The following is a 25,206-nucleotide window of genomic DNA, read 5'->3' on the forward strand; positions in this document are numbered from 1 at the left end:
ACAGGGGTAAAGATGGGACTCCAGGGCACGAGATTTTCAGATAACTGGATGAGACAGTCGAAGAATGCAGAGTGGAGTGCAGGTATCTACAGGGGGTTTAGAATTTACAAGGAAGAAAAATTATTAGAATCCCTTAGATTGACTAAGTGCCACTATTAACGACATACATACACGTAGAGAAAGAAAACTTGACTCTATCAACTCGAAAGGAAATCACAGCCAAGGGGTAAATGAAACACACAAAGTCTATAATACGGGGAAAGGAAACAAAAAAGACGGGACTAGGCCTTCTTTTATTCCCACGGCATGCATGTCCAAGTAGGTGGCACGGCAAATTGCGTAGTGTGGTAATCGCGGGGAAAAATGAATAGAAATTAGAGCTCGGATCAGTAACGAGTCGAAAAAAGCGAAGAATCGAGCATTTACTCGTCCTCGATCTCCTCGGCGCGGGCACCGATGACGTAGCGAGACTTGCCCTCGGAGTCCTTCTCGTGCTCGAGAGCGAGCTTGGAGAGGTGAGCGATCATGTTCTCGATCTTGGTGTCGGCCTTGGAGCGGGTCTTGCGGCCGAGGTTGTCCAGAGCGGGGATGATGGTCAGGAGGTAGTACACAACGGCAATGATGACAGTAACACCGATGGAGTAGGCCCAGATGACAACAACGGTAACAATGTCAACATCGTTGTTCTTGGAGAAGCCAGGACCAGCAGGGTCGTGGGGGTGGGTCTGCTTCCAGTCGGGAGCGAGCCATCCGAAGACACAGAACAAAGTGGCAAGGACATCGACGATGAAGATGGCAATAACCAACTGCCACGATGGCCAGGTCTTTCCACCACGGGTAACGAAGATGAGCCAGTTCTCAGTAAGAGCGATCTCGAGGAAGAGAATCTCCTGGGGAGAACCGAAGTTCTGGATAATACCACCGTTCGCAAGGAAGAGAGTACCACGAATGATCCAGGTAGCGGCAGCAAGCATAACTCCAAGGACGACGGAAATAACCCAGATCTTAGGCAACTGCCACTCGACGGGGCGAGCTTCGAAGTGAGCGTTATCGTAGGCGACGGCAATGGTAGCAAGATCAGCGAACAGAGCGATGAAGACAATCAGGGAAGAGTCAACAGTCTCGTCGATGATGATCATGGAAGTAACCAGGTAGATCTCGAGGTGAAGACACAGAGCAATACGGTACTGGATGTAAGCCTTCATGCGCTGGAAAATCTGGCGGGCAAGCTTGATAGCATCGACAATGGTGGAGAGACCGGGGGCGAGGAAGACAATATCGGCGGCGGCCTGGGCGGCCTCAGTGGAACCCTCAACGGCAATACCACAATCGGCCTTCTTGAGAGAGGGAGCATCGTTGACACCGTCACCAGTCATGGCAGTCAAGTGACCACGCTGCTGGAGCATCTCCACGACCTGGTACTTGTGTTCGGGGAAAACCTCAGCGAAACCATCAGCCTTCTCAACGAGATCGTACTGGGCGGAACCAGCAAGACCACCGTGGATCAGACGCTCAGAGTCGTAAACCTTGGTACCGAGAGCAAGCATCTTGCAAGTTTCCTTGGCAATAGCGATGGCATCACCAGTAAGCATCTTGACGGAGAGACCGAGAACCTGGGCCTCAGCGATGGTGTGGGCGGTATCCTCACGGGGGGATCGAACATAGGGTACATGCCCAGAAGCTGCCAAGGCTCACCCTCCTTCTGGACGGCAACACCGAGAGAACGGAAACCACGACGAGCGAACTCGGAAGCCTTCTCACGGTAGAGCTTGGCCTCCTCCTCGGAGCACTGGGACATGTTGAGGATAGCCTTGGGGGCACCCTTGGAGCAGATGTAGCGGACACCATCGCAAGTGCAGACAGTCTGGATACGCTTGGAGACGGGATCGAAAGGAGTGTACTTCTCGGTAACCCAGTTGCGGGCGAGAATCTCACGGGCCTTGGGGTAACGACGGAGAGTAAGGACAGTGACCTTGTCAATGGGGTCGAGGTTCTTGATGTTGTGGGAAGAGGCAATAGCAGCGACGGCCATCATCCAGTTGACATCGACACCCTCAGAGACGAAGGGCTCGCGGATGGAAAGCTGGTTAGCAGTGAGGGTACCAGTCTTGTCGGAGCAAAGAACGTCGACACCAGCGAGGGACTCAATAGCGGTAAGCTTCTGGACAATAGCCTTCTGCTCAGCAAGGTAGGCGGCACCGACGGCGAGAGTGGTGGTGGTGACAACGGGGAGACCGACGGGAACACCGATAATCAGGAGAATCAGAGTGTAGTGGAGCAAGTTGTTGTCGTTGTCCTCGGGGGTGGCAATCTTCAAGTGACGGAAGAATCCACCAATCCAGGCGGCCAGAATCCAGAACATGACGAGAACGAGCAGAGAGGTACCAATGTTGTCCATGACCTGCTTGAAGTGACCGGAGTCGGAGGCACCCTGGACAAGAGCGGCAGTGCGGCCGACGAAGGAGTGACGAGCGGTAGCAGTGACGATACCGTAAGCCTTACCACGCTTGCAACCAGTGGTGTAGTAACAGACATCGGCCATGTACTTGTCGACAGCGAGAGACTCACCAGTGATGGCAGACTGATCACAAGCAATGAGAGAAACACCTTGGTGAACCTCACCCTCATCATCGTCATCATCACCGTGCTTCTCCTTGAGATCATCAGAGTTGGCGTTGGCGAGGTACTCCTTGTAGGCATCGAACATCTCGGGCTTGCTGTAGTCGCAAATCAGGCGGACATCGGCAGGGATAACGGTACCCTCCTCGACGATAACAATATCACCAGCAACGAGCTCACGAGCGAGGATCTCCTCCTCCTGGCCGTTACGGACAACGAGAGCACGCATAGCAATATCACCCTTGAGAGAAGCAACGACATCGGCAGCCTGCTTCTCCTGGTACCAACCGACGAGAGCGTTGAGCAGAAGAATACCACAGATGACACCAAGATCGATCCAGTCACGCAGACCGGCAGCGAGGAGGACAGCAAGTTCCATAACTAAGAAAAACAGATGATTGTTAGTTCAATTCATGCCATTTTCATTGTTAGTGTGGCTTACCATAGAGAATAGGACCACGGAAGTAACCAATGAACTGAATGAAGATGTTGGTCTTCTCAGTAACCAGCTCGTTCCAGCCGGTCTTCTTGCGACGAGGCTCGATGTCGCTGGAGGAGAGACCAGAACGGAGGTCGGTCTCGAGCCACTCATCGGGAGTGACGAAGCCATCGGAGACACCGTCGGACTTGCCGCCAAACTGCCACCACTTCTTCTTCTTCTCCTCACCAGAGCTCAGAGCACCGGCGCTCGAGGTAGAGCCACGGCGGTTGTCGCGAGCAGTCGAGATGTAGCGGTTGAGGGCAGAGTACTCATCGAGGTTAGACTCCTCACCAGCTTCACGGTTGTGACGTTCGCCATTTTCGACGTCAACAGCATAGGAAATTCTCCGCTCCGCCATTGTTGTTGCTTTGGCTCACACGGCCTAGGAACCCAACGATATGAGTATACACAACGAGATGACAGGAATGACAGAGTCGGAATCGATCCTATGTAAGAGAGAAGGAAAGGAAAAAATTGAAAAGAGTGAAGGAAGGACGTGTTTTATAATGGATTACGGGGGGGTCAGAAAGAAGGAACCGGAGTGGGCTAGTGGATAACGAAAAGAGTGAGGGAAATAAAATAAAATTGAAAAATTGAAAAAATTGAAGAGCTGGGAATTAAAATAAAATTAAATGGAATTGATTAAAATAGGGAAGGAGAGGTATTTTGGACCAAAATCCCGTGTTTGTTCTTCTTGGGGGGAAATACTTTTGAGTATGGTTGCTGGGGAAGGTATAGTCAAGGTACTACTGTAGACCCGCTTGACTTATTTTTTTTGGTTTTCTTTTTTTTTCTGTATTTTTTCATTTTGATATTTTATCTTACCTAAACAGGTTAGATTCTATTGTTTTCTTGGTTTTACCAAATTTTGCCCCTTGCCCTACCAAGAAAGCCCCAACCGGATAACCGGCTGCAGCCACTCAGAGATCTCCAATACGCATAGCATTAGGTGGGGCCTCCCGCTTTCAGTCTAGTATGAAAACACAATACCGACACTAATACCGAGACCAATACCCATTTTCATAGCTAAGTGCGACCGGCACTGGTCTGCCGAGTTGGCCACAGACAAAGATTTCGTATGAGCTGGTACCATTTACGAAACAGTTTTTAGACCTTAGCCGAGTGCCCCAGGCTCTAACTATGCGCGATTTTTGTATCTGGGGAGTAATAGTCTTTACCAAGAGAGCCCTGGAGCCAACAGAGAAAGAGAAAGAAAAAAGACCAAATGAGATTGAAATTGCAAGTTGAAGTTATTGCGATTGACGATTAGCATTAGTATGATCTAGCTCTATGTATGCTAGGTGCGCGGAGAATTCATGGCATGGCAAACACAATAGACAACAATGCCCTTGCAGGAGAATGTTCCTGTATTGAGTGACATGGCCTGAGGAGATATCGATTGCCCTTACGGTTAGATTAATACGAATACGGATTTCAATTACCCTACACTTCTTTTCACTCTTTACTACTTCTGCCGAGTGCAGCTTCTTCAAAGTCACAATAAGAAAGACAAAATGGCACTGTGCCTATGGTGACGACAATATCGCATGGCCGTCACACCCGAACCATTTTAAACATAGCAAGGGGTCCGGAAGCGGCAGATTGAGATTTTTTTTCTCATATCTGTACAATGTATGCCAATGCTGAGGCATACCGAATACCCGCGTAACGAAAAACAGAATTAAAAAAATAGATTACACTTATGTCATCGCTTGACATTTTCTTTCTGTTATCAATACGCACTTTTCTTTATGCCACGTCCCTCGCCGAAGCTGCCTCCTTCGTATCTTACTACCATGGCTGATCTTTGCCCTCGCTCTTTTCCCCCTGGCCTCGTGGAGAGCGTCCCCAGAAGCGTCATTTAATTCGGCGATCCTCACTGGCTACGATGGCCGTCAAAGTCCCCGCTAACTAACAACTCCTAGTCGGCTTTGATCGAATCACCGGGTGCAGACACCGGCCGATGATTTCATCGCGTTGATCGGCGTGCTGTTCCCGACTCTGATATAGCTGCGCTTCACGAATTGCAAGGGTTGTATCACATATGAGGGAAAAGGAATCAGGAAGTTGGCCGAGAGACGCTGAAATGAAACTATTCCCAATCCTCCACAATCCACATGCTAAGACCAGCACCAGCACAAACAAGCTATTCCAATCGTGATCATAATTGTAAATTCTGATTATCGCTATGAGACTATCATCATTGCTCCGGCCAATTTATTCATTGATCGTCTGATGGTGTGCATGACCACCAGCTACCTTTGGTTTAACAAGGAACAATCCTAGTTCGCGATGCAAGTAGACCGTTCCCCGTATGCCGATGCTGAACGAATACATATCATTGGGGTGATCCGCGACCGAACCCTCCATCCGCCATCAAGCTTCCTTACGCATAATAAGCCTGGATGCGATTGGATGGACTCTTCACTTTCGAATCACAGCGTAGCAAATAAAAAGTATAGCCATGGACTTAGCTAGGCCAGTCAAATCACAATCAATCACGAACCCCTTGGCAAGTCAGTCTTTTGTCCATTCTTTAGACGATGCACCCCGGCTTTCCGGTGAGTTCCCTTGGCAATTCCCCAGAGGATCAATCTCCTCAGGGCTGGGGTTTCCCAGAATTGATCGTGCACGAGCCGTTGGGGGTGAGTGAGTAGTGCGGGAGAGAAAGTCCGAATGTCCTGGCATCCCGAGTCTACGCGATCTAGACAAAGTGATTTTTATTCATCGAGTCTAGTCTAGATGCACGATATAGCTCAATTTCAAACATTTGTATTGCGATTTACATATTCACATTGGCTTTCTTTGCTTCCCGTCTCGTATGTACTTCAACCAATGTAGCGCGCGCCCGGTGCTTTCCGCGGTAGGCGTTACCGTTCACGATGCGAACCAATTGAAGACAATAGTACGATAGCGAATTATGGGGCCCCCGACTGGCGATTAAGATAATGATACCTAATAAATATTACGGCTTCGAATCTAAATTGGTCGTAGCCGCTCTGTTACGATTTCCTACGGGGGAAAAAAAAGAACGAGACCTAATTCCGCTTTCTTCCCGGCGCTGTCGTCACTCTGGAGCCCCCTGTCTCATCACCACATCTCACTCCAAATAAAACTAATAACACAGCTACAAAAACAGAGTAGCTCTTGGGGCCAAACTTATTCGGGAAACCGGCCGTGGGTGGAGCCAAGTTATCCGTCGTCTCTATTCGACGCAGCACTACGCTTCGTCCTCCTGCAGCCCCGTGCGAGCAAAAAGGCAAAGGCAAAGGCAATAAAGAAAAGAAAAAAAAAAAAAAAACAGAAGGGAGAAAAGTCCAATTGAGTTACGATCATTCCGGGGGATTCTCGCCGTTTAGCCTTTGAGAATACCACGTCAGCCAAGCCTGACTGGCAGCAGTGCACGATCCTGGGGAGTATATTCAACGCCGCCTAGGTCACTGTACCGAATTTTTGGTGTGTTGTTGTGTAGAGTGTCTTGGATCCATTTTGTTCGTCTGATCAGAAAAAAAATCTGTCGGGCCCACGACCCTTCCAACATTCAAACCGAGGTGCATAAGTGGAGAGCTTTCTCTTGACCCCATCGAATTTTAAAAAAATGGCTGGATCATCGAAGCATCGAGAAAAGGAAATTTGCTTTGCAGGGCCATTCCCCCACGCCACGACCCGTGGATCATTCTGTGGGACAAAGCGATATCTGTAGGAAGTAGATTATACATTCTATGCAGATTTATGTATACAATATACAAGATGGTACAAACATGATTTCCGGGCAACTCGACGTCCCGAGGATTTTGGTTTTCAGTACTGCAAGTGTATATTTTTATGATTTCCGTTGATCATAGGCCACTACGGAGTACAGAAATTTCCGATATATAACGCGACGTACAATATAATAGTCGGATCGGTGTGCGTGTACATGGTAGGGGGCTGGGAAAAGGCAATCAGTTGTACGACATTCCATCGAAAGCTACACAACATGACCCCATGAACACATCACATCCAACGAATAACTAGACTATAGCATCCGTGCAAATTAATCATCTCCCCTCGGTCGGGCATGTGTTGCAGTCGCTAGGATCCTTCTACACGTGGAAAAAGCATACAAGGTATAGAAGGCGCGGCGAATGTACGTTGTACATCCTTGTGGCTTTGGGCGATCACGCCGCTAATGTCGTTGGAGAGGTCCAAAAGTCCAAGGATGAGCGCATTGTGAACAACAAAATGCCTCATCAATCGGATTCGACCGAGACGGAAAACGGCAAATCTGGTTGAATTGAGGCTCCATTGCCACAGACGGTAAAGCCGTTCAAACTATTACTGATATCAGAAGTGCTGCGTGTAGAGTAATCTGGAGGCCGGCCCCAAATAATGGAGAAAAACTGGAGGACTCGGTGCCGAAACGCCGGCGAATTGGAAATTTTTCGGAGTGGAGCCAACCTTCTCAGTGCGTGTCCTTTACTGTACAGCATATATTTTAGGGTGTTCTGGATGTTTTCTAGAAGCCTTCCATGTCCGTAACCCGTGGACCGTTCCATGGGTTTAATGCAGCTTACTGCGTCTTTTTTCTTAACCCTGATTTCTGATTTTTCTTTTGACTCGGAATATCGGCATCAATTGCACAAAATAAGACATTGAAAACATATGAATATAATTAGATGATAAGAATAACACTATCACGTCATGATTCTTATCTTGCCGCTTTCGCTATGCCATTGTTAGACTAAACCCTCCGCACATGCCAATATGTTCCAATATGTAGCAATATGCAAGTATTATTACTGTAACGCCCGGAAACAATTTAAATTCCCCTTTGGGCTAATCCCCGAACAGCGAGATTACCCTTACATCTACCCAATCATGGCGCTTGAATTCGGATGAGTAAGCTTGTCGTTCAACCTTGGAAAATTCCCGTCCGAATGGTCATTATCCTATAAGGTTGGACATTCCGTGTTCTATATAAAACCCTAAGAAAAAAGTAGAAAGTTTGCACATATACAATGTCACCTTAAAGTGGTGATGAGGACACACAACCTAATCTATTCATTTCCATCCAATTCAGATCCCTGAATCCACCTTAGACATCCCACACTACAATAGGTTGGCATTACTTCATCGTTACTGGTCCATTACTAGTCAAGCGTCGGAGACCAACACTCTTGGCTTTCACCGCAAAGCCGTGTACCTACAGTAGTGGGATTAGTGCGATGGGGTATAGCTCTCTTCCATCAATCAGCGCCCTCAGTTGCGCTCACTAGTCATCTGAATCAAACCCTCACCGGTGGGCCAGAGGAGCATCGTGAAGGGGTCCACTAGAAGATCGCCCGCCTGCCAAATCGTTGCTTGAATTATGTATTTATTACCTTTCTCGTACCCAGGTCACGTATTTCGTATCTTGTATCTGGTATTGGCGCCGTGTCCTAGGACTTTTTGCCGATCTCAGATCGTGAGGCATTTTTTGTCACTTTCTAGCTCATTTTCACTACACCGACAAGGGTTCATCATTAATTGCCCGGGCTGATTTTTCTCCTGATAGTTGTCCACGGAAGTACCCTCTCACTGCACTACTTCTGTTAATTTGAGAAATTGAAATTGTCAATTAGAATTGCTCCATCAGTACATGGTACTGCACAATATATCTCAAAACAAAAGTACCAAGGTAACTCTGATTAACTCTGATTCAAACGCCCGGTTCGCCAAGCTATCCCAGCTTTGTTCACCCCAGGATTCCTGCCCATGGAGAAATGAAAAGGCAAAAAAATATATATTCTTAAAAAATCGCGGGTTGAACACTATTCCAGTTGCCCCTTTGGTAGTGAAATTGCTTCACCCCATGGCCCATATAGGAAAAGATTCCATCCAGATCCCGCACCTGCAGCAGCGCTTTAAAGTTTTGAAACGAGGATCCCGTTCTGCGCCCGTGTCTAACGCATGGCGATGAACGTGGTTAGGCGGGTTGCATCGGTGTAAAATATCCCTCTCTTTAATCTCCAGAGCTATAGTGGAGATAACCTCGCTAACTGCATTCCCGGTAGGAAGGTACAAGATGGTCAAAGCTCGGGACTATCGGGCGCTTTTTTCTCCTTCATCTCTTCTAACGTACTCCGTAGATGGTGCTATTCAAATTGAACAACTCAGTGAACAGTAATCGTCATCAACCTCGGAAGCTTGACCCGTACAGCACCGTCTGTGCTTCCAGACTACTGCCCGTTCTGTCATGCGATTATTGTAATATATTTCCCACCCGAGGTATTATTTCTGATTATTGAGCGTTGCCACGCACACACTATTGGGCCACAGACTTGAGAATTACCGGTTCTTTCCCTCTCGGCCTTGGCCTGTCTTTTTGTCTGGCCCTTGGCCGACTCATGTTCGGTCAGTATCGGAATCCCGTGTCGAAACCCGCGTCGAAACCCGTTTCGGGCTACGCGGCACGCGGGAACTCGGCACGTCGTCAGTTTCAGGCTCTTTGGTCCAGACATTGTATTCTGCATTTTAGTTATCGTAAACGCTGTAGCACATAGAACTTTTATTGCTATGTAATTGCTAACGCTAATTGACCATTGTTGGTATCTGGTTTTTATTACAGGAAAAAGCAATCTATTGACTGGTCTATTTGCCCTATTTTGCCGACACACCGGGTAAATTGTCCTGGGTTTGATTGTTTGATCATATTATAGCCGTCTTACCATATGATCAATGCGCGGAATTGTCGAACTATTATCTTTAGGCGCCACGAAGTGATAGCGGAAAAATCAATTGGCGTTATCTTAGCCTTACTCACGGAATTCGGCTCATTGACTTGTGCACCTAATTGTACGGAGTACACATTGTACAATATTGCAGGGATTTTGTGCCTTTCAAGATCTTTGTGCCCTTTATCCTGTTGAGATCGTGTGCTTTCTTCCCCTTTCTCTTGGCTGCATGTACACCCCTGTGTCGATCAGGTCTAAGTAATCGCGTAGGGACACGCCCCAATACGCACAGTTCGCTGCAAAAAAAAGAGAACGAACATCAACCTCCGGTCTTACCTAGAGCAGCTGTTCTTAGCCTCAGGGGTTGCCCTTTTGGTGGAAATAACTGCAAATCCCGTTCTCTGAAAGGTCGGCGTTTGGCGAAGATTCCAATCTATCTAGGGTATGATATACCTACATAGGTAGATCGTAGCTCATGTAAAGCCCGAAATGAGCAATCGTTCCATGCCTTCCTTCAAGATAGCAATGATGACATCGTCTGTCCTACGATACCCAAACAAGCAAAGAATAAACACGCTGTCCCAACTACTGAACTTAAATCTCAAACACGTCGACGCGACTCGATCGTATAATAATAATAAATGAGAGACCAAACAAACCGACACCCCAAAGACCAGCTGTTTAGTCTCCCCATTTAGGTCATGATCGACAGGAGAACAAACAAACCCCCACACTTCCTCGACGCGAACCATCCCAACTGGCAGGTAGTGGCATTACACTGGGGATGCTGCGCAGGGAGTTGTTTGTGCTTGTTGTTGGTGCTCCATAAATAGTTGCACATCACTATTTACTAGGCGGATTGACGCGCTCAAAACCGGTCTTGAGGATGGTTGGATCTCTCTACAGTTATAAAAATAACAAGAGCCATATGCTATTATTTTGGATGCTTTTACCCCCTTTCTGTGACGCAAGTACAATGTTGCACCCATATGTTATGCACGTACATAGCTACTACTTACTCTCTTTGGTATAGTACCGGGCTACTGTACATTATAATAGCATGGTGTATTGTCCTGTGCTCTGTATCATATGTTATGAGGTAGGTAGCCCGAATTACCCTGTGCGTAAAAGCGGTTGGACTTCCAATCCACACGCACCCTATCCGCGTCGAAGTAAATGTACGGAGTACTAACTGATCATATAACTATTGCTTTTCCGCTTGGCTGTTTTATGTTGGTGAAATCTAAAACAAGGTGCGGGCTGCATACGGTTTCGGTGATTCCTCTGAAGCCAATTTTACAGGATTCAAGTTCGGGCTACTGGTCACTGCCACTCGGACAAAGGTGATCGGCGGTGTTCACGATCCTCGATTCATCCCAGTTTCTCCAACAATAGAGGACATCATGATGCGAGTGTGACGATTTGGATGTAGAGAATGTCGCTCTTATTGTTTTGTTACTATTGTTAGAAGGGAATATGAGACTGCCTGGCAGGCTACGAGATACCTATCCCGTAGTATGCACCTTATTGCCAGTGCGTCTGCAGAGCTGCATAGCCACCATTACAAATCTCCGGATTTCCAGTGCCGGTGCCAACTGTAAATCTTGGGGGTGGGGGTCAATAATTGCATCCCGGGACAGATATTGTCTCGATTGAATTGTGTTCCAGACCTACAGGTACCCGTACAATATTGTATAGATACTTGAGTCCTGCCAGCCAGTCAAGTCAGGCCTAGGATACCTTGTCCGGGCATGCCAAGAAAGGCAGGGATAAATTCGCAGGGGGATACAACATGTACAAAGGATCGCCATGCTGCCTACTGTGCAGCGGAAATACTGTCTATAGATAGCAATTGTCGTTGTGAGTGGATGGATGATGCAGTATTTCTGGCACATATGCGGGAATAAACTTCATGATCGACGATAGACAAGCAAGCCAAGATCCAGCAAGAAAACACCAAAAGAGAGGGGGGTTTCAATAATGCACAAGTTTCAGCACTGCATTCTACTAGGTTTTCTTGGCGAGGCAATACGGGCACTGGGCATTGCCAAATTATGAGATACTGATGTTGGAAAGGGAATGATGATCGACTTCATCTATGTTCTCATCGCGGGTCTTGACTGTTAGTCGGAAAGGATGACATACATCGTGAATCAGATTTACCCCATAAGGAAAATTCCATAAATCACATGAGTGTTCGGATAGCAAAAGGCCATACTATAGTACAACGTTGTAAGGGAGAATCGGCAGGTCTCAAAAATCAAAGCGCGCAAATCATCCCTGTTTCCTCCGGACAATCACTCTTGGCGCCCAGTGTCTTCCTCAATAGCCCAACCCGACGCTATTGGAAGGTGGATTCTTGGCATCGGGACATGTGTGCGACGGTAAAGTCATTGCATGATGTAAAGTATCGTTTATAGTCGCGAGAAAATGCTAACGCCCTCCCTTGATCTGCTGATCGCCCTCATTTTGGTACCTGTCCACCGATGCCAAGACGTGACGTCCATCCCTTCCTGATTATCGTCTTGGCGAGCATTTGATCTCTAGCCAGCCCCCCTTTTTTTTGCCATCGAATCGGCGTGAGATCATTATGCATTCGGTCTTCGGTGATCGGGGGGCGGGGTGGAGAGGAGAGGGAAGCAGCAGGCGCAAGGGTTTTTGGTGTAATGCTTGTTGTGCTTGCATCTTGGCGGGGGCAGTGTGCGTGCTTTTGCTCTAAATGACTAGTTAACACACTTTGCAACTAACTGCATGTAATCTAGGGGTGTGCATATTCTCAGAGGTGTTTCCTGTGAGGGAACTATGCTGCTGTCAGGGGTGCGTTTAGATTCATCGATGTTGACGCCAATGTGTCTGTAAGCATCCATGGATGCTTTTGCTGACTTTGACGGTGAGAAATTTCCTGTGGCCAAGACGGCTGGTGTTTGCCCAGTCACCTGGCTCTTTGTTGCAAATTCGGTAGATATTGCACTTCCGAGGAATCTTGGCTCCGTAGGATGATGCAAAACGGAGAGGTTCCGTCCAGCTGATATCAGCGTTGAGCGTGGGTGTACCTGCTGGTTACACTGTACCTTTGTTGGTATCTTGAGTATCAGACGCTTCTAGATAGCCATCCAGGCCGGGTGAGTTTAGAGTTGAAAATATAGATCTTGCCGCGTCGTCGTTTTCATTGGTCCAGGATTCATGCTTAGGGTAAATGTAATAATGCAATATCACATCATAGGCCTGCGTTGAATCGATGGATGAACAATAGAGCTATATTGAAACCAAGGTTGGATGTGCAACCGTCGTATGATCAAAGATGCCTAGGTATCCAGAAAGCATAGAAACTACCATGCTCGAGGCAAAGCACAAAGCTAGATATGATAAGTGTATATAATTGACCTGTTGGCTCGGGTATTGGTTTTCGAAGATGCAGAATATACCTGCAACTCATGCAATGGGTCCATGGGTATTCATCCTAGGTAGATGACTTGAAGCGAGTATCATGAGAGCCGCAGGTGTTGGATATATATCATGTCGTTTCCACTTCACACCAATACCAACAAAGAGAGCCTTCTACTGGACGTTTATCGACAAAGTCGTTAGTGGATTTAGTGAACATCGCCATGTGAAAATATATATGGCATTTATTTTGCCAATATTGTTAGAGATGCTAGAGCTATTGACGGGTTGAACAGTGGCATAGCTCAATGTCTCGCGACATATAAAGCCCGTTCCAATGTTATTAAGGTACAAGCTGGGAAGTATCACATTGTGCCTAAAAGGTATTGAAGCAGCCAGGCCATATTGAGGGTATGGCGCTGCCACAATACCAGGCCCTGATTAGCCGCTATATACTCACGATAGAAGCGTAATGAAAAGGCTACAATAATGTGAACATAGACATAGAAAAGAGCGGTAAAAATATATGAAGGAAGTGCATAGAATGGTGATGATCAAGTCATATTGAGGTGTGTCGTCAGACCGTCTAAAAAATGTATCATTGCTGGTATTGCTATCATTGCCATCACGAGCCCAGACTCAGGCATCTATATCTCTCCCGCATTCTCCCGATCGCATAGAAATGCAGCAAGGAGATAGAGTGAAGTCAGATAATCGGAATGAGAAAAGAGCGCAGTCGGTGCTGAGGACAAATGACGAAATACCTACCCCCTTGAGTTGAGCTGTTGCTCTGAGCGACGCGGGCCATGCAGTTTCGCATGACCCTGCATACACGTGGAAACACGAAACTGCAAGGAACATGTTTAAGAATCATCACTGTTCCAGGCGATACCAACACGACCCCAATCAGAAGGTGATCTTCGACCCAACAGTGCATGGAACCAATGATCCGGGCATATGTTTCTCAATGGCAAATTTTGCTCGCCAGCCCGAACAGTGACCGGGCATCAGCACGGCAGGATCGAGTCGTTTGAGGTCGGCTACCGTCTTTTCAATCTGATCTGCCTCGCTCTGGGCGAGATGGAACCCGCCAACCACTGCATGAACAGGTAATTTCCCACCTGTCAAATCCAATGCGTGTTTTGTGGTGTTGACTACACCAGCGTGGCTGCATCCTGTGAAAATCACGAGTCCTTTGCCTAGAGCATGTCAGTACGATCAGACATGAGAGGGCCTTCAAAGCTACTTTACCTTTGAGATTGCAGATGAGGGAACGTTCATCTTGAATCAGCTCGTCGGAGTACCATTCATTTTCCTTTGGATCATATCGCACTGCATACTTGAGGCCTGTTTCGTATGGCGTCACTCGTGGAATTTCTCCAGAGACAAGAAAAAAGTCATCAAGTACAGTATGTGGCTTGCTTTGTTTATCAACTACTGCGCCCGCGCCTGTCATCTCCTCGAATTCAGGGTCGGCCTCAAGTGAGATTATGCGCTCAGGTAGAGCAATGCCTCGGTAGGCTGGTCGGTCTGGGTGCAAGTCTACGACGAGGTCCTCAGAGCGGCCTTCAGCTTGCTTGGCGTCTTTTATCATGCGAATTGCTCGTAGAAGACCACCTATATATGTGTCAGAAACTAGAAACGTACGACCATGTTATCTCTTTCATGAGCACGAACCTGAGTGATCTCGATGCCAGTGTGATAGCTGGATCACTTCGACAGATGAGATATCTGACCGCAGCCGTTTTACGTTTCTCTCCCAGGCCTTCTCTTCAGGACCAGCATCGAAGAGAATAGCATGTTTCTCGTCACCTTTGGTGGCTGTCTGTATGAGGCGGGCTTAACATAAGCCTACATTGAGATTTCAGAATCGAAATCACCTTACCACAAGAATAGACAGCCCATGCGCTGCACAGCACACGTCTTCTAGCCAGAGTTCCCCACAGGCTTCTCCCCGATCTGTCACCTTATGGAGCGAACCCATAGCAATGGTTCCCAGGTTTCCTGAGATCTGCACTGTGTCTGGGGCCGGGGGAGATAGCGGGTCCAATTCATTGTCAATAATGACAATAGCCTCAAGAGTGTCGACTTCTTTTAGGTGCATGATGGGGAGTTCAGAGTCTTCACTATATTGACAACACTCAGGTCAGCCCTGGGCTTTATATACTTGCCAGCTCGCATATTACGGATGCTGACGACAACACAGCCTAGTTGCTAGTCAACGTCAAAAGCATATAAGAAAGAAATACCCAATAAAAGGATCATAAGAAGGATCGAGTGGATTCATTGTTGGTATTGCTCGTATACAATATATTGATGGTGGTCCCGGAGTGTAAGAGTGGAAAATGGCAGAGAGTCCTCTTTTCCTTTTTCTCCACAAAATAATGCGGGGGTCAATCACATTCAGCTCTTCTACCCCCTGAGAGGATTACGATTTTAGTTGATCTTCTCCAACTTTTCACATTGTACGCGGAGTACAATATTGTACAATCTTTGATAACCTTCGCAATGCGTCTTTCCCTCGATCGCCTTATTCTTGTCCTCGTCATCCTCGTTTCCCCCGCTACAGCGATTGGCGCATCATGCTTCAAAGTCGTCTCCGCACTTGTCGGCCGACCCGGCCATCTCTTCGATAAATTCCAGAGTGAAATTTGCTCCGCTGGATGTCAACCGACTGTTCCTCACTGGGATCTCTGGACGCGCAATAACACTTTCGTCCCCGCTGTGCGCAGTTTGATGCACCGCATGAACGTCCCCCACAAGGAAGAGGCACTATTGAAGATGGGCGACGATGTCGCACTTACTATCAAGGAACGCTGTGGACCAATGCTAGGTGGTGGGATACATATTTGCTCAGATGAAAAGACCTTGGCTGAGTTCGGAAACTGCTTCAAGCGCAATTTTCTCAAGGCTTCGATCAAGCATCTCCCAACTTTGATCCCAATGGCTTCTAACGAAGCTTGCAAGGAACAACTCACATTCTTAGAAGGCGATGAGCTGTGGGAAGAGATAATTCCTCAAAACATGAGAGATTATGCTAAGGTGTGCGATACATTGGGGCCATTCGATCATGACGAGTTGTGAATAATGTTCAAAAAACACCCAATTGTACATAAGATAATCTATGACTCTAACTATATTTGTTGACAATATACATATCGCTATATAAAACAGAATTGCAATATATAACTCGGGGTATCTTAAACACGCAGTTAAGACGTTCTCCGGCTCCGACTCCGCACCACCGACCTGCGGATGACGATAAGTCCGAACAACTCCTACAGTATTTGACTTCCTTTATCTTCTCACCCAGACTCAATTTTGCTGTACAACGCGATGCGGTGATCTGAGATCCCGCCATTCTTATCTACACATGGCGCACGCGATGCATTTGCGCTCCCTGCGGCCGGTCATCCGTCCCCTCTTGCGCCCCCAACTCCGATGCGGTTATTCGAGCCAATTCCAACCCCTCGTGCCGCCATCACCAAGTTCCCTAGGCAAACCCACAGCAGCAAAGACCTACAAACGCACCCGAAAATGGTTACGTCGGATATTTTATTTGTCATTTGCAACGGGCGTCGCCTACGGCGTCGATCGCCAGTTCTACGCATCATCGCTGACCCGAACGGCGCGGACTTTCTCCCTCGGCCTCCTCGTCGCCATTGATTACAAAATTAACTTTCGCCCCCATCCACCACTGGCCAGTTCCATTGCTGCCGTACACGCCCGCAATGCAGAACGGTTGTCTGATCTGTTAAGGCACAATGGTGGGCTTTATCTAAAGATGGGCCAAGCCATCGCTATGCAGTCTGCGATCTTGCCACCGGAGTTCCAGCATATGTTCTCGCGTATGTTCGACGATGCGCCCCAGAATGATTGGAAAGATGTTGAGAAAGTCATTCGCGAGGACTTTGGAAAGTCGCCCGAGGAGGTTTTTGGAGTCTCATTTACGGGCGAGCCTGATAAAGGTGTGATGGAACGCAGAGCTCGAGCCAGCGCTAGTGTAGCCCAGGTCCATTGGGCGCGCCTGCAGGATGGCAGGGAGGTTGCGATAAAGATCCAAAAGCGGGAGATTGTACAGCAGTTAGCCTGGGATCTCTGGGCCTTCAAGTGAGTTGATGGTTCACCGTGAGACTGACCTTTGACTAATTTTTTGGAAATCAATAGGGTTGTGACATTTATATACAGCAAGGTTTTCGATATTCCTTTCTACAGTCTTGTTCCCTACATCAGCGAGCGGCTATCACTTGAAACAGACTTTGAGAATGAAGCAGACAACTCGGAAAACATGGCAAAACTAGTGGCCGGAGAACCCCGCCTGCGCGACCGTGTGTATATTCCTCGGGTATACCGTGAGTTGAGTTCAAAGCGTGTCATGACAGCCGAATGGGTAGAAGGCGTGCGGCTCTGGGACAAGGAGGCTATCACGCGGCCCTGGCGCGGGGGCTGGCGCCAGGGAAGCCCAGGCTGTCAAGGAACACCCTTGGATCAACCGGGGACGCCTACGCACCGGAAGACACGGGCAGGAAATCTTAAGCCCGAGCGTGACTACTGGCGGGGTCGCAACAACCGCAATGGGCTGGGCTTGTCCCTGAAGGAAGTGATGACGACCATGGTGGACTTGTTCTCAGCTCAGATGTTCCTGTGGGGATATGTGCATTGCGATCCGCACCCGGGCAACATCTTCATCCGCCGCAAGCCGTCCGGACAACCTGAATTGGTATTGATCGATCACGGCTTGTACATCCATATGGAGCCTGGATTCCGGCACCAATACGCCCGATTCTGGAAGGCCCTCCTTACATTCGACAATCGCACGCTGGGCGAGATTGTCAAAGGCTGGGGCGTGAAAAATCCCGATGTCTTCGCCTCAGCGACTTTGATGCGCCCATACAGTGGTGGTGATATGTCGACTCGGCGGGGCATCCAAGGGCTAAGCCAATCGCAGCGTGCAGAGCGGTCCTACGAGATGCAGCAGGCGGCGCGCAAGGCGATCCGGGACATACTAGGCGATGAAACCAAGTGGCCGCAGGAGCTGATTTTCATCGGCCGCAACCTGCGCATTGTCCAAGGCAACAACCAGTTCTTGGGCTCCCCTGTGAATCGTGTCAAAATAACAGGAATATGGGCTTCGCGCGCGCTAATCGAGTCTCCGGATCTCCCGCTGGTCGAGAAGATCCGCAATCTGGGCCGCCATCTTGCCTTCCGTATGGTTCTGTTTACTACTGATATTTGGTTCTATTTCACCAAGGTGCGCCAGTTTTTGCATTTGGGCGGTGGCATGGAAGATGATATCGAGGCGCAGATGCAGGTGATGGCGAAGGATATGGGAGTTGAGCTTAATCATGAAATCTTCGAGGGATAGATGATATCGATACAAGTGATGGGTTGCTTATACCTTATTTAGACCGAAGGGAAATCTTCCCAATAATGACACTCTCCCTATGACTGGCATATATTTTCGGCAGACACGTCTCTGGTAATCATACCATAGGAGCGAAATGTTAAGATAAACTCGAGTCCCCCGCATTTAGGATCAGTTACCTAGGTAAGTACATATGCAGATGCAAACCTGTGCTAGCTTGAGAAACTTCGGGTGCAAAGCCCCCTGCCATCGTCCATTTTTCGCATGATTTACCGCACCAGATATTCGTATACTCCACAATGAGCCCCGAAGAGCCACCGATTATAGATTTTGCTTGTGAGATGCCTGCTCTATTACTTCCCGCCAATGCAAGTATCTGACCAACATAGCATGGTATGGCACCAATATCGCCGCCAAAGAGCAGCTTGTCCATCAGATCCGCCGAGCGTGCGAGCAATTCGGCTTCTTCCAGCTCATCAACCACGCCATTCCAGCAGACTTACAAAATGCGGTTCTCCAACACGCAAGTGAATTCTTCAACCTCCCATTGGAGACCAAAGAGAAATACAATCAAAGTAGAAGCTGCATAGCAGATGCTCAGTAGAACACAGCTAACTATATCAAACACTTAGACACCGGCGGCTTCAACCGAGGATACGAAGGGCTCCGCGCTCAGAACTTCGAAAAACGAACAAAAGGCGACCTAAAAGAGGGGTTCTACCTAGGAAAAAACCTACCACCCGACGATCCATACGTAGTCAAGAGACGTTTCGGCCAAGGACCGAACAAGTACCCCCAAGAAGTCGCGGATCCAAAAGAATTCCAGAGAGTCATGGACGAGTACCACGATACCATGACTGAGCTCGCAAGAGCAGTCATGGAAATCCTGGCGCGCACGCTGGAATTGCCTGACGATGCCTTTGGCGATTTTTGCGATCATCCGGTCTCCATTGTCCGATTGCTGCGCTATCCGCCGCTGGAAGCCGATGCGTCCGATCTTGAGCGAGGTAAGCTGTTCCAGGCTAAAGTCACAGCTTCAGCTTCAAATAGCTGATCTTGGTATTGTCGAGCTAGGAATTGGCGCGCACACGGATTTCGGCGCCATTACTATCCTCCTACAAGACGATACAGGCGGACTCCAAGTATGGAACAACGGTTCGGCTGAATGGGTGGATGTTACTCCCGTGCCTGGGGCTTATGTTGTGAACCTGGGCAATATGATGATGCGCTGGACGAATGATAAGTACCTGTCGAATCTACATCGGGTCATTAACAGGGGTGGCAAGGTCAGGTTTAGCGTTCCGTTTTTCTTCTCCGGGAACCCTGATTTTACCATTCGATGTCTGCCGACCTGTGAAGATCTGATAGAGGGGGCTAAATATCCCCCTGTTACGGTACATGAGTGGATGACGGGGAGGTACACGGATACTTATGGCTCGTCGGAGGATAAGGGTATTGGGGAAATGCGCAGGGAGCTGTATACCGTGAGCTAATGAGGAAACGAGAGGAGGTTGGCATGGGTTGGTGACAATGAATTGGGGATTGTAACTTCATAACGAGAAACACTCAAAGAGCTTTGATGAATTAAATTCCGATTTATATTGTACAAACAGATTTACAAAAGAACAAACCGCAAACTCTCAAATAGCCATGCAGGCAAAAGTGACAAGGGTATCATATTCGAACGCCATAAAAAACATCAATCACAAATGCATTGGCGTCCACTCCTGTCCCGGGTATGCAGTGGGGGACATAACTATTTCCTCGCTGGAATCGTCAGCCGTTATAGCAAGTTCTACAGGCTCAGGTGAATCATTGACAACTCTCGCCGTGTCCTCGCTACGATGAGGATGGGATGATGACATGGAGACCCTCGAAACGGCACGGTTTTCAGCAGCCGGGGAGGCCGAGTCCGACACCACCGGTTTTCGGGATCGGACGCTGAGCTGGGAACTGAGGGTTTGTTCGGTCTTGCTCGGTAGCGCGCCAGATTGCTGCGATGGGGTCGGAACCGGGGATGGATCCCCGTGTAGCTCGTGTCGGAGGTGTTCTTCGAGCATTCGGTCCTTGTGTTCTTCTTGCTCCTCTTGTTCTTGGTTCTCGTTCAATGGACCGAGACTTGGATCTGTGTTGTCGTCTGGCTGGAGTTTTAGGGTTTGCTGTTCTTCCTCTAATCGACGTGCCTGATGATCTTGCAATTCTTCTAGCGGTGACAGTGGTTGTGTCAATCGAGTTTGATGAAGTGACATGGGAGAGGGGGACCGAGATTTCCCAGTGAGAGGCTGGCTGAGTGCTCTATTGTGATAAGAGCCTAAAGGAGTCTCAGTCTCACTTACAGCCCCAGACTGGAGGTGTGAATAAAACCGACCCGTCAACATGGAATTATTTGATGAACTGGGCGGGAGCGATACACCAGCTCGTTGAGGAGTTTCACGAGCCGTAGGCCTAGCGTCGCTTGGTGGCGGCGCAGTAATTTCTGGAGGATCGATTGGTAAAGGCTTTTGTTCGAACGGATTGTTGAGGACCGGCGGTTGATCCTGCACAGCAAGAGTGTGACTCGGGGGTACCGGTAAATCTTTGTTCTGCAGCGGCTCCGAGGTAGTTCTCGTGTGCAGGTTGCGTTCCGGAGTTTGAGAGGCTTGCCGGCCAAATATTCCCTGGCTATGTCAGAAGGAAAGGGAAAAAGGTGTAGGGGATTGACATACGCTGATTCTACTAAGCGCACGCTTTCGTTGGCTTTCAGGCGGTGCATGAGGTCCCTTCAGCTGAATACCAGACAGGAGGTCTCCCACCGAGGCTCGTCGTCGCCTCCCAAAATTCTTGAGTTTCCCAAATGTAGACTCCTCGTTTTCAGCGACAGACCCCGACCGCGAGAATTGCGATAGGCCGCTGGCGGGAGTGACTGGGCGAGTTCCCTTGATATTGGCGCTTTGTTTACCAAAACTGCCAAAGCTCCCAAAGCTCAGCATACTGCTCCTAGTTCCCGGGGAGTATCTGACTTCGTTTCGCAAGGGGCTATGCACTCCTGGGACTGATGGAGGTAAGCCGCTGATTGATTTCCTCTTGGTTTCGAGGATCTCAGCAGAGGACGTGGATTCCGACGGGTAGAAAGGAACCAAAGGTCGTTCATCCTCGGTGGTAGATGGGTTATAATCAACACTCGGAGTAAATTGGCCGTTCACAGGGCATTCGACCTTTTGCTGGGATTCAAACTCGGGCTCAATCTCGGTCTGTGATGGCTGCAAGGGAGAGGGAGGATCCCTGTCAAATGCATCGCCTTCTGAGGTGCGTCTTCCGGTTTCTTCATCAGGACCGAGCGTTGAGACCGAGGGCTGACGTATATGATGCCCACCAGGTGTAAGTCCGTCATCAATACCGTTTGAGGGTGGCGAGGGTGGCTTGGTACTTTCGTCAAGCACTGGACGGATTGATGGGACAATGATCTCTGGGGTACTTGTACTTGGGGGATCCATCTGGCTGCCCAAACCCAAACTAGAGACATCAAAGGGCTCAATCGGAATTATTGGCAGCCCCTTATCGGCTACCGACGCTTTTCTCGCTGGCATATCACTGACAGAACGCATCCCGGTCATTTTGGTCTCCGGCAATCGCGGCGGTTCCACAGGTCGCTTATTCTCACCGTTCATTCGGCCAGGGGTCAGAACCATGGGCGTGCTTACCGACCGGTGTGGTTGAGGCTCCGTGGGTGAAAGGCCAAGCGCAGCAATCATCTCCTGTTCCAAACCTTCCGCAAACTCAGACCTGTCAGAATTTCCAGTCTTAGGCCGGACACCGTTGGTAGCTGACAAGTGTGTCGGTTGTACAGCCGTTTCGCCAACGAAGTTGTGCGACATTGAGTTATCCCCCGATTTGGCCACCCTAACACGTTTGCGGGAAATATTCTCATCCTGTGAACCTTCTAGAGAGGAATTGATACCTATTGGACCAGAATTGGGAGCAGGGCCTCCAGTTCTCCCGGATTTGAATATAGGCAGACTGCCGAATGAGACAGAGTTTCGCGAAGTAGAGTTATCAGACACATCACCCGACCCTGAAGGGAAAGGGAACTGAAAGCTGCGTCGAGAAGCACTCGGGGTTGATTGACCCTACAAAATTACCAACATCAGAACAGGAACGAATAGTGCCGGGGGCGTTAGATTGCAGCAAGAGGGTAGCAGCATCAATCGTATCGCATTCTAGAGCTCAATGCCATAAAGTGCTCGGAGTTACATCATTGGTATCAAAAGTCAAGGAATGCAGAATTATAAGTGAGCAATTAAGCGACGGTCTCCACCGTGCGAACCCAAATGAATAACCCGCTCAGATTGAAAAAAAAAGAACGAAGAAAAATCAGGTATCTACCTTGTCGGACCCTCCACTAGGGCGGAATTTGCTTCTGCCTTTGGCAAACAAACCCTTCGCTGCTCCGCTTGCCTTGCCACTAAATGCTCCTGCAGTGTGAAGGAACTCCTTTCCTTTGTCTCCAACATTCTGCCGGTTCATCACAGACCCAATGTGGCCTGACGGGCGTCGGACGTGACTGGCGCTAGTTGGAGTACCATCATTCGAGGAGCCGAGATTGGAAAGAGAAGGCAATTTAGGGAACCTGCTTCTGGAAGGAGATGATTGTGGCATGATAGGGGAAAGGGTCTTGCTCTGCGCAACCACATCAGTGTGCTCAGAGTGTTCATGAACCATGAACTGAAGCCATTGATTCAATCCAGTATCAAGAGTGGCGAACTGGTCGCGAGTGTGTTCGAAAGATTTGATGCGCTGGTTGATAGATGTAATACCAATGATGTCACGGAAGCCCAATAGTTGAGATTCATTAAGAGATTCATTTTTGACAATTGAAGGGACCTGGGGTTGCTGAGTCGGCGTAGTACCTGGTCCCAAAATTTGCTCCGGTGGCGAGATATTTTCAGGCACAGGCGGGATGATGGAAAGTCGAGGCCTTTCAACGCGTTCGGTTTCGGAAACTTCATTATCAGATGCAGGCAGGTCGCGAGGCACAGGCACATTCGGTTCCACTGGGGCAACCTCTTCGGCAATTGGTTGAGGCTCTTGCATGGCCAGTGATGTGCCTAGAGGAGGGGGCGATGAATAACTGCCAGGAACTTGAGGTTCGGGTTCTTCAGCATCAGAGGATTCCCAAGAAAATCTTCGTTCTAACTTGGCCTTCTTTGGCTGGTTAACAGCGGTCGATGAAGAGTTAGCTTGGCTGGTTGCGTATGGATCTTGAGGTGCTAGAGGATGTGGGTTCGTCCAGTCTGGATGATCGTCAGAGACCAGACCCTTGGAAGTTTGCGTCGGAGTTAGCCCTGGTTGACCCTCCCAATATTTCTCAAACTGGTTCGGAATCGACTGAGCAGGGCCCTGCGACTGAGGGTCCTTGCTCTGGTCCGGATCCTCTGAGGGAGTGGCTTCTCGGCTCAGTGATTGGATGATCTCTTCCCTTAAGCGGTCGTTATCAGCATTCTGCGGCGACTCCTCCGCCCCCATAATCGTGGGTATGTCGCCATGAAAGCTGTCAGGATCAGATGCGCTTCCAATTTTGAGAGGGGCGGGCAAATAATCGCCATTATTTGGATATCGGGTTTGATAAATCCCCGAGTTGGCTTGGGGAAGACCTAGATCCGATATTTCTGCTCGGTCTGCCGTTGGTGTTTCTTGGTCTGTGACTTGGGGTCGCCTTGAAGGACTATTGTCTGAACTGGGAAGGCTGAGGTCCCGCCGGTGTCCAGGAGTGAACACAGGTCCGGCGTTTGTATTTTCCTTGGGGGGACTATTTTCATTTGGCTCCTCGAGGATAGTGGGTGTTCGATCATCATTGATATTGCGACTGCCTATGATAGGGCTGATCGCTGAAGTGCCATCACTGTCCGACCGCTCAACACTGGTGGTGGTAGATTGTGGAGTTTCTGGGACATCAAAGGCCTGATTGACAACTGATCGATACCCCGAAGAGGTATTGTGCTGCAAGGCAGGCTCGTGGGATTCCATATTCGTATTTGCTGGCTGACTGGGGTCTGCACCCCCAAAAAATCAGTACCGAAGGCAGAGATCCGCTTGACTTCCGGCAGACCGACTGAGGCCGCTTGCTGATTTATTTGAGGCGGGGCTTCAGAGCCGTTTGGCGTTGGATCATTGCCATCAGTGATGGGAGACTGAGCCGCTTTCTCCTCCCGCATTCGTTTGTACAGATCAGCTGGGCGTACAAAGGGTAGTGTCTTCTGGTCTCCTCCACTAGGTTTCCTGGCAACCGAAGCCGACTCATCAGTTCCAAATGGGAGCCCAGACAATCGTCTCGAAAGCAACTCGGACGAACTACCATTGTTCTGGGTAGCGTAAGGAGCCCGAGGTACAGCAGGAGGCGCTTCCTCCTCCTCCTCTTCGTCTTCCTCCTCATCACCCCAGTCACCACCATCATAAGAGTATTGCCTAGCTTCTACCCAGCGTTTTGTTTTGGAGCGATTGACGTTCGGTTGGAATGAGATCGGGGTTCCGCTACTACCACTGCCTGGGGAAAGTGGACTGCGAGCATTTGGCGGGGAAGGGCTAAAGCTTGTCTCAGTATTTGTGTGACTGTATATGCGAACTGTATCTGAATCAATATCTTACATTTTCTGGGCTCCCTGCCCATGCGATTGGTTAGGGTTCAT

The 25,206-nt window shown here is 48.8% G+C and overlaps 6 protein-coding genes across 6 annotated transcripts; 3 read left to right on the top strand and 3 right to left on the bottom strand.

Moving 5' to 3' along the window:
• Window positions 1-422: 422 nt before the first annotated feature.
• On the bottom strand, window positions 423-3,458 carry N7529_006515 (uncharacterized protein; the record flags this gene model as incomplete). The annotated part of the gene is made up of 3 exons (XM_057242042.1): window positions 423-1,592; window positions 1,649-3,000; window positions 3,062-3,458. The coding sequence occupies 3 exons, from the start codon at window positions 3,456-3,458 to the stop codon at window positions 423-425; spliced, it is 2,919 nt and encodes a 972-aa protein (XP_057097401.1).
• Window positions 3,459-14,085: 10,627 nt separating this feature from the next.
• On the bottom strand, window positions 14,086-15,283 carry N7529_006516 (MBL fold metallo-hydrolase; the record flags this gene model as incomplete). Its single annotated transcript, XM_057242043.1, has 4 exons — window positions 14,086-14,378; window positions 14,431-14,796; window positions 14,857-15,004; window positions 15,065-15,283. 4 exons carry the CDS (start codon window positions 15,281-15,283, stop codon window positions 14,086-14,088), a joined length of 1,026 nt encoding a protein of 341 aa, XP_057097402.1.
• A 404-nt stretch (window positions 15,284-15,687) lies between these two features.
• On the top strand, window positions 15,688-16,263 carry N7529_006517 (uncharacterized protein; the record flags this gene model as incomplete). Its single annotated transcript, XM_057242044.1, has 1 exon — window positions 15,688-16,263. One exon carries the CDS (start codon window positions 15,688-15,690, stop codon window positions 16,261-16,263), a length of 576 nt encoding a protein of 191 aa, XP_057097403.1.
• A 289-nt stretch (window positions 16,264-16,552) lies between these two features.
• On the top strand, window positions 16,553-18,544 carry N7529_006518 (ABC1 kinase family protein; the record flags this gene model as incomplete). The annotated part of the gene is made up of 2 exons (XM_057242045.1): window positions 16,553-17,289; window positions 17,347-18,544. 2 exons carry the CDS (start codon window positions 16,553-16,555, stop codon window positions 18,542-18,544), a joined length of 1,935 nt encoding a protein of 644 aa, XP_057097404.1.
• Window positions 18,545-18,843: 299 nt separating this feature from the next.
• N7529_006519 (isopenicillin N synthase family dioxygenase) lies at window positions 18,844-20,037 on the top strand (the record flags this gene model as incomplete). Its single annotated transcript, XM_057242046.1, has 4 exons — window positions 18,844-18,880; window positions 18,934-19,119; window positions 19,177-19,551; window positions 19,595-20,037. The coding sequence occupies 4 exons, from the start codon at window positions 18,844-18,846 to the stop codon at window positions 20,035-20,037; spliced, it is 1,041 nt and encodes a 346-aa protein (XP_057097405.1).
• Window positions 20,038-20,247: 210 nt separating this feature from the next.
• N7529_006520 (uncharacterized protein) lies at window positions 20,248-25,206 on the bottom strand (the record flags this gene model as incomplete). The annotated part of the gene is made up of 6 exons (XM_057242047.1): window positions 20,248-20,855; window positions 20,913-21,201; window positions 21,250-22,650; window positions 22,907-24,573; window positions 24,630-25,102; window positions 25,166-25,206. 6 exons carry the CDS (start codon window positions 25,204-25,206, stop codon window positions 20,248-20,250), a joined length of 4,479 nt encoding a protein of 1,492 aa, XP_057097406.1.

Source organism: Penicillium soppii (genome assembly GCF_028829465.1).
Source record: "Penicillium soppii strain IBT 18220 chromosome Unknown utg000005l, whole genome shotgun sequence".
Taxonomy (NCBI): Eukaryota; Fungi; Ascomycota; class Eurotiomycetes; order Eurotiales; family Aspergillaceae; genus Penicillium; species Penicillium soppii.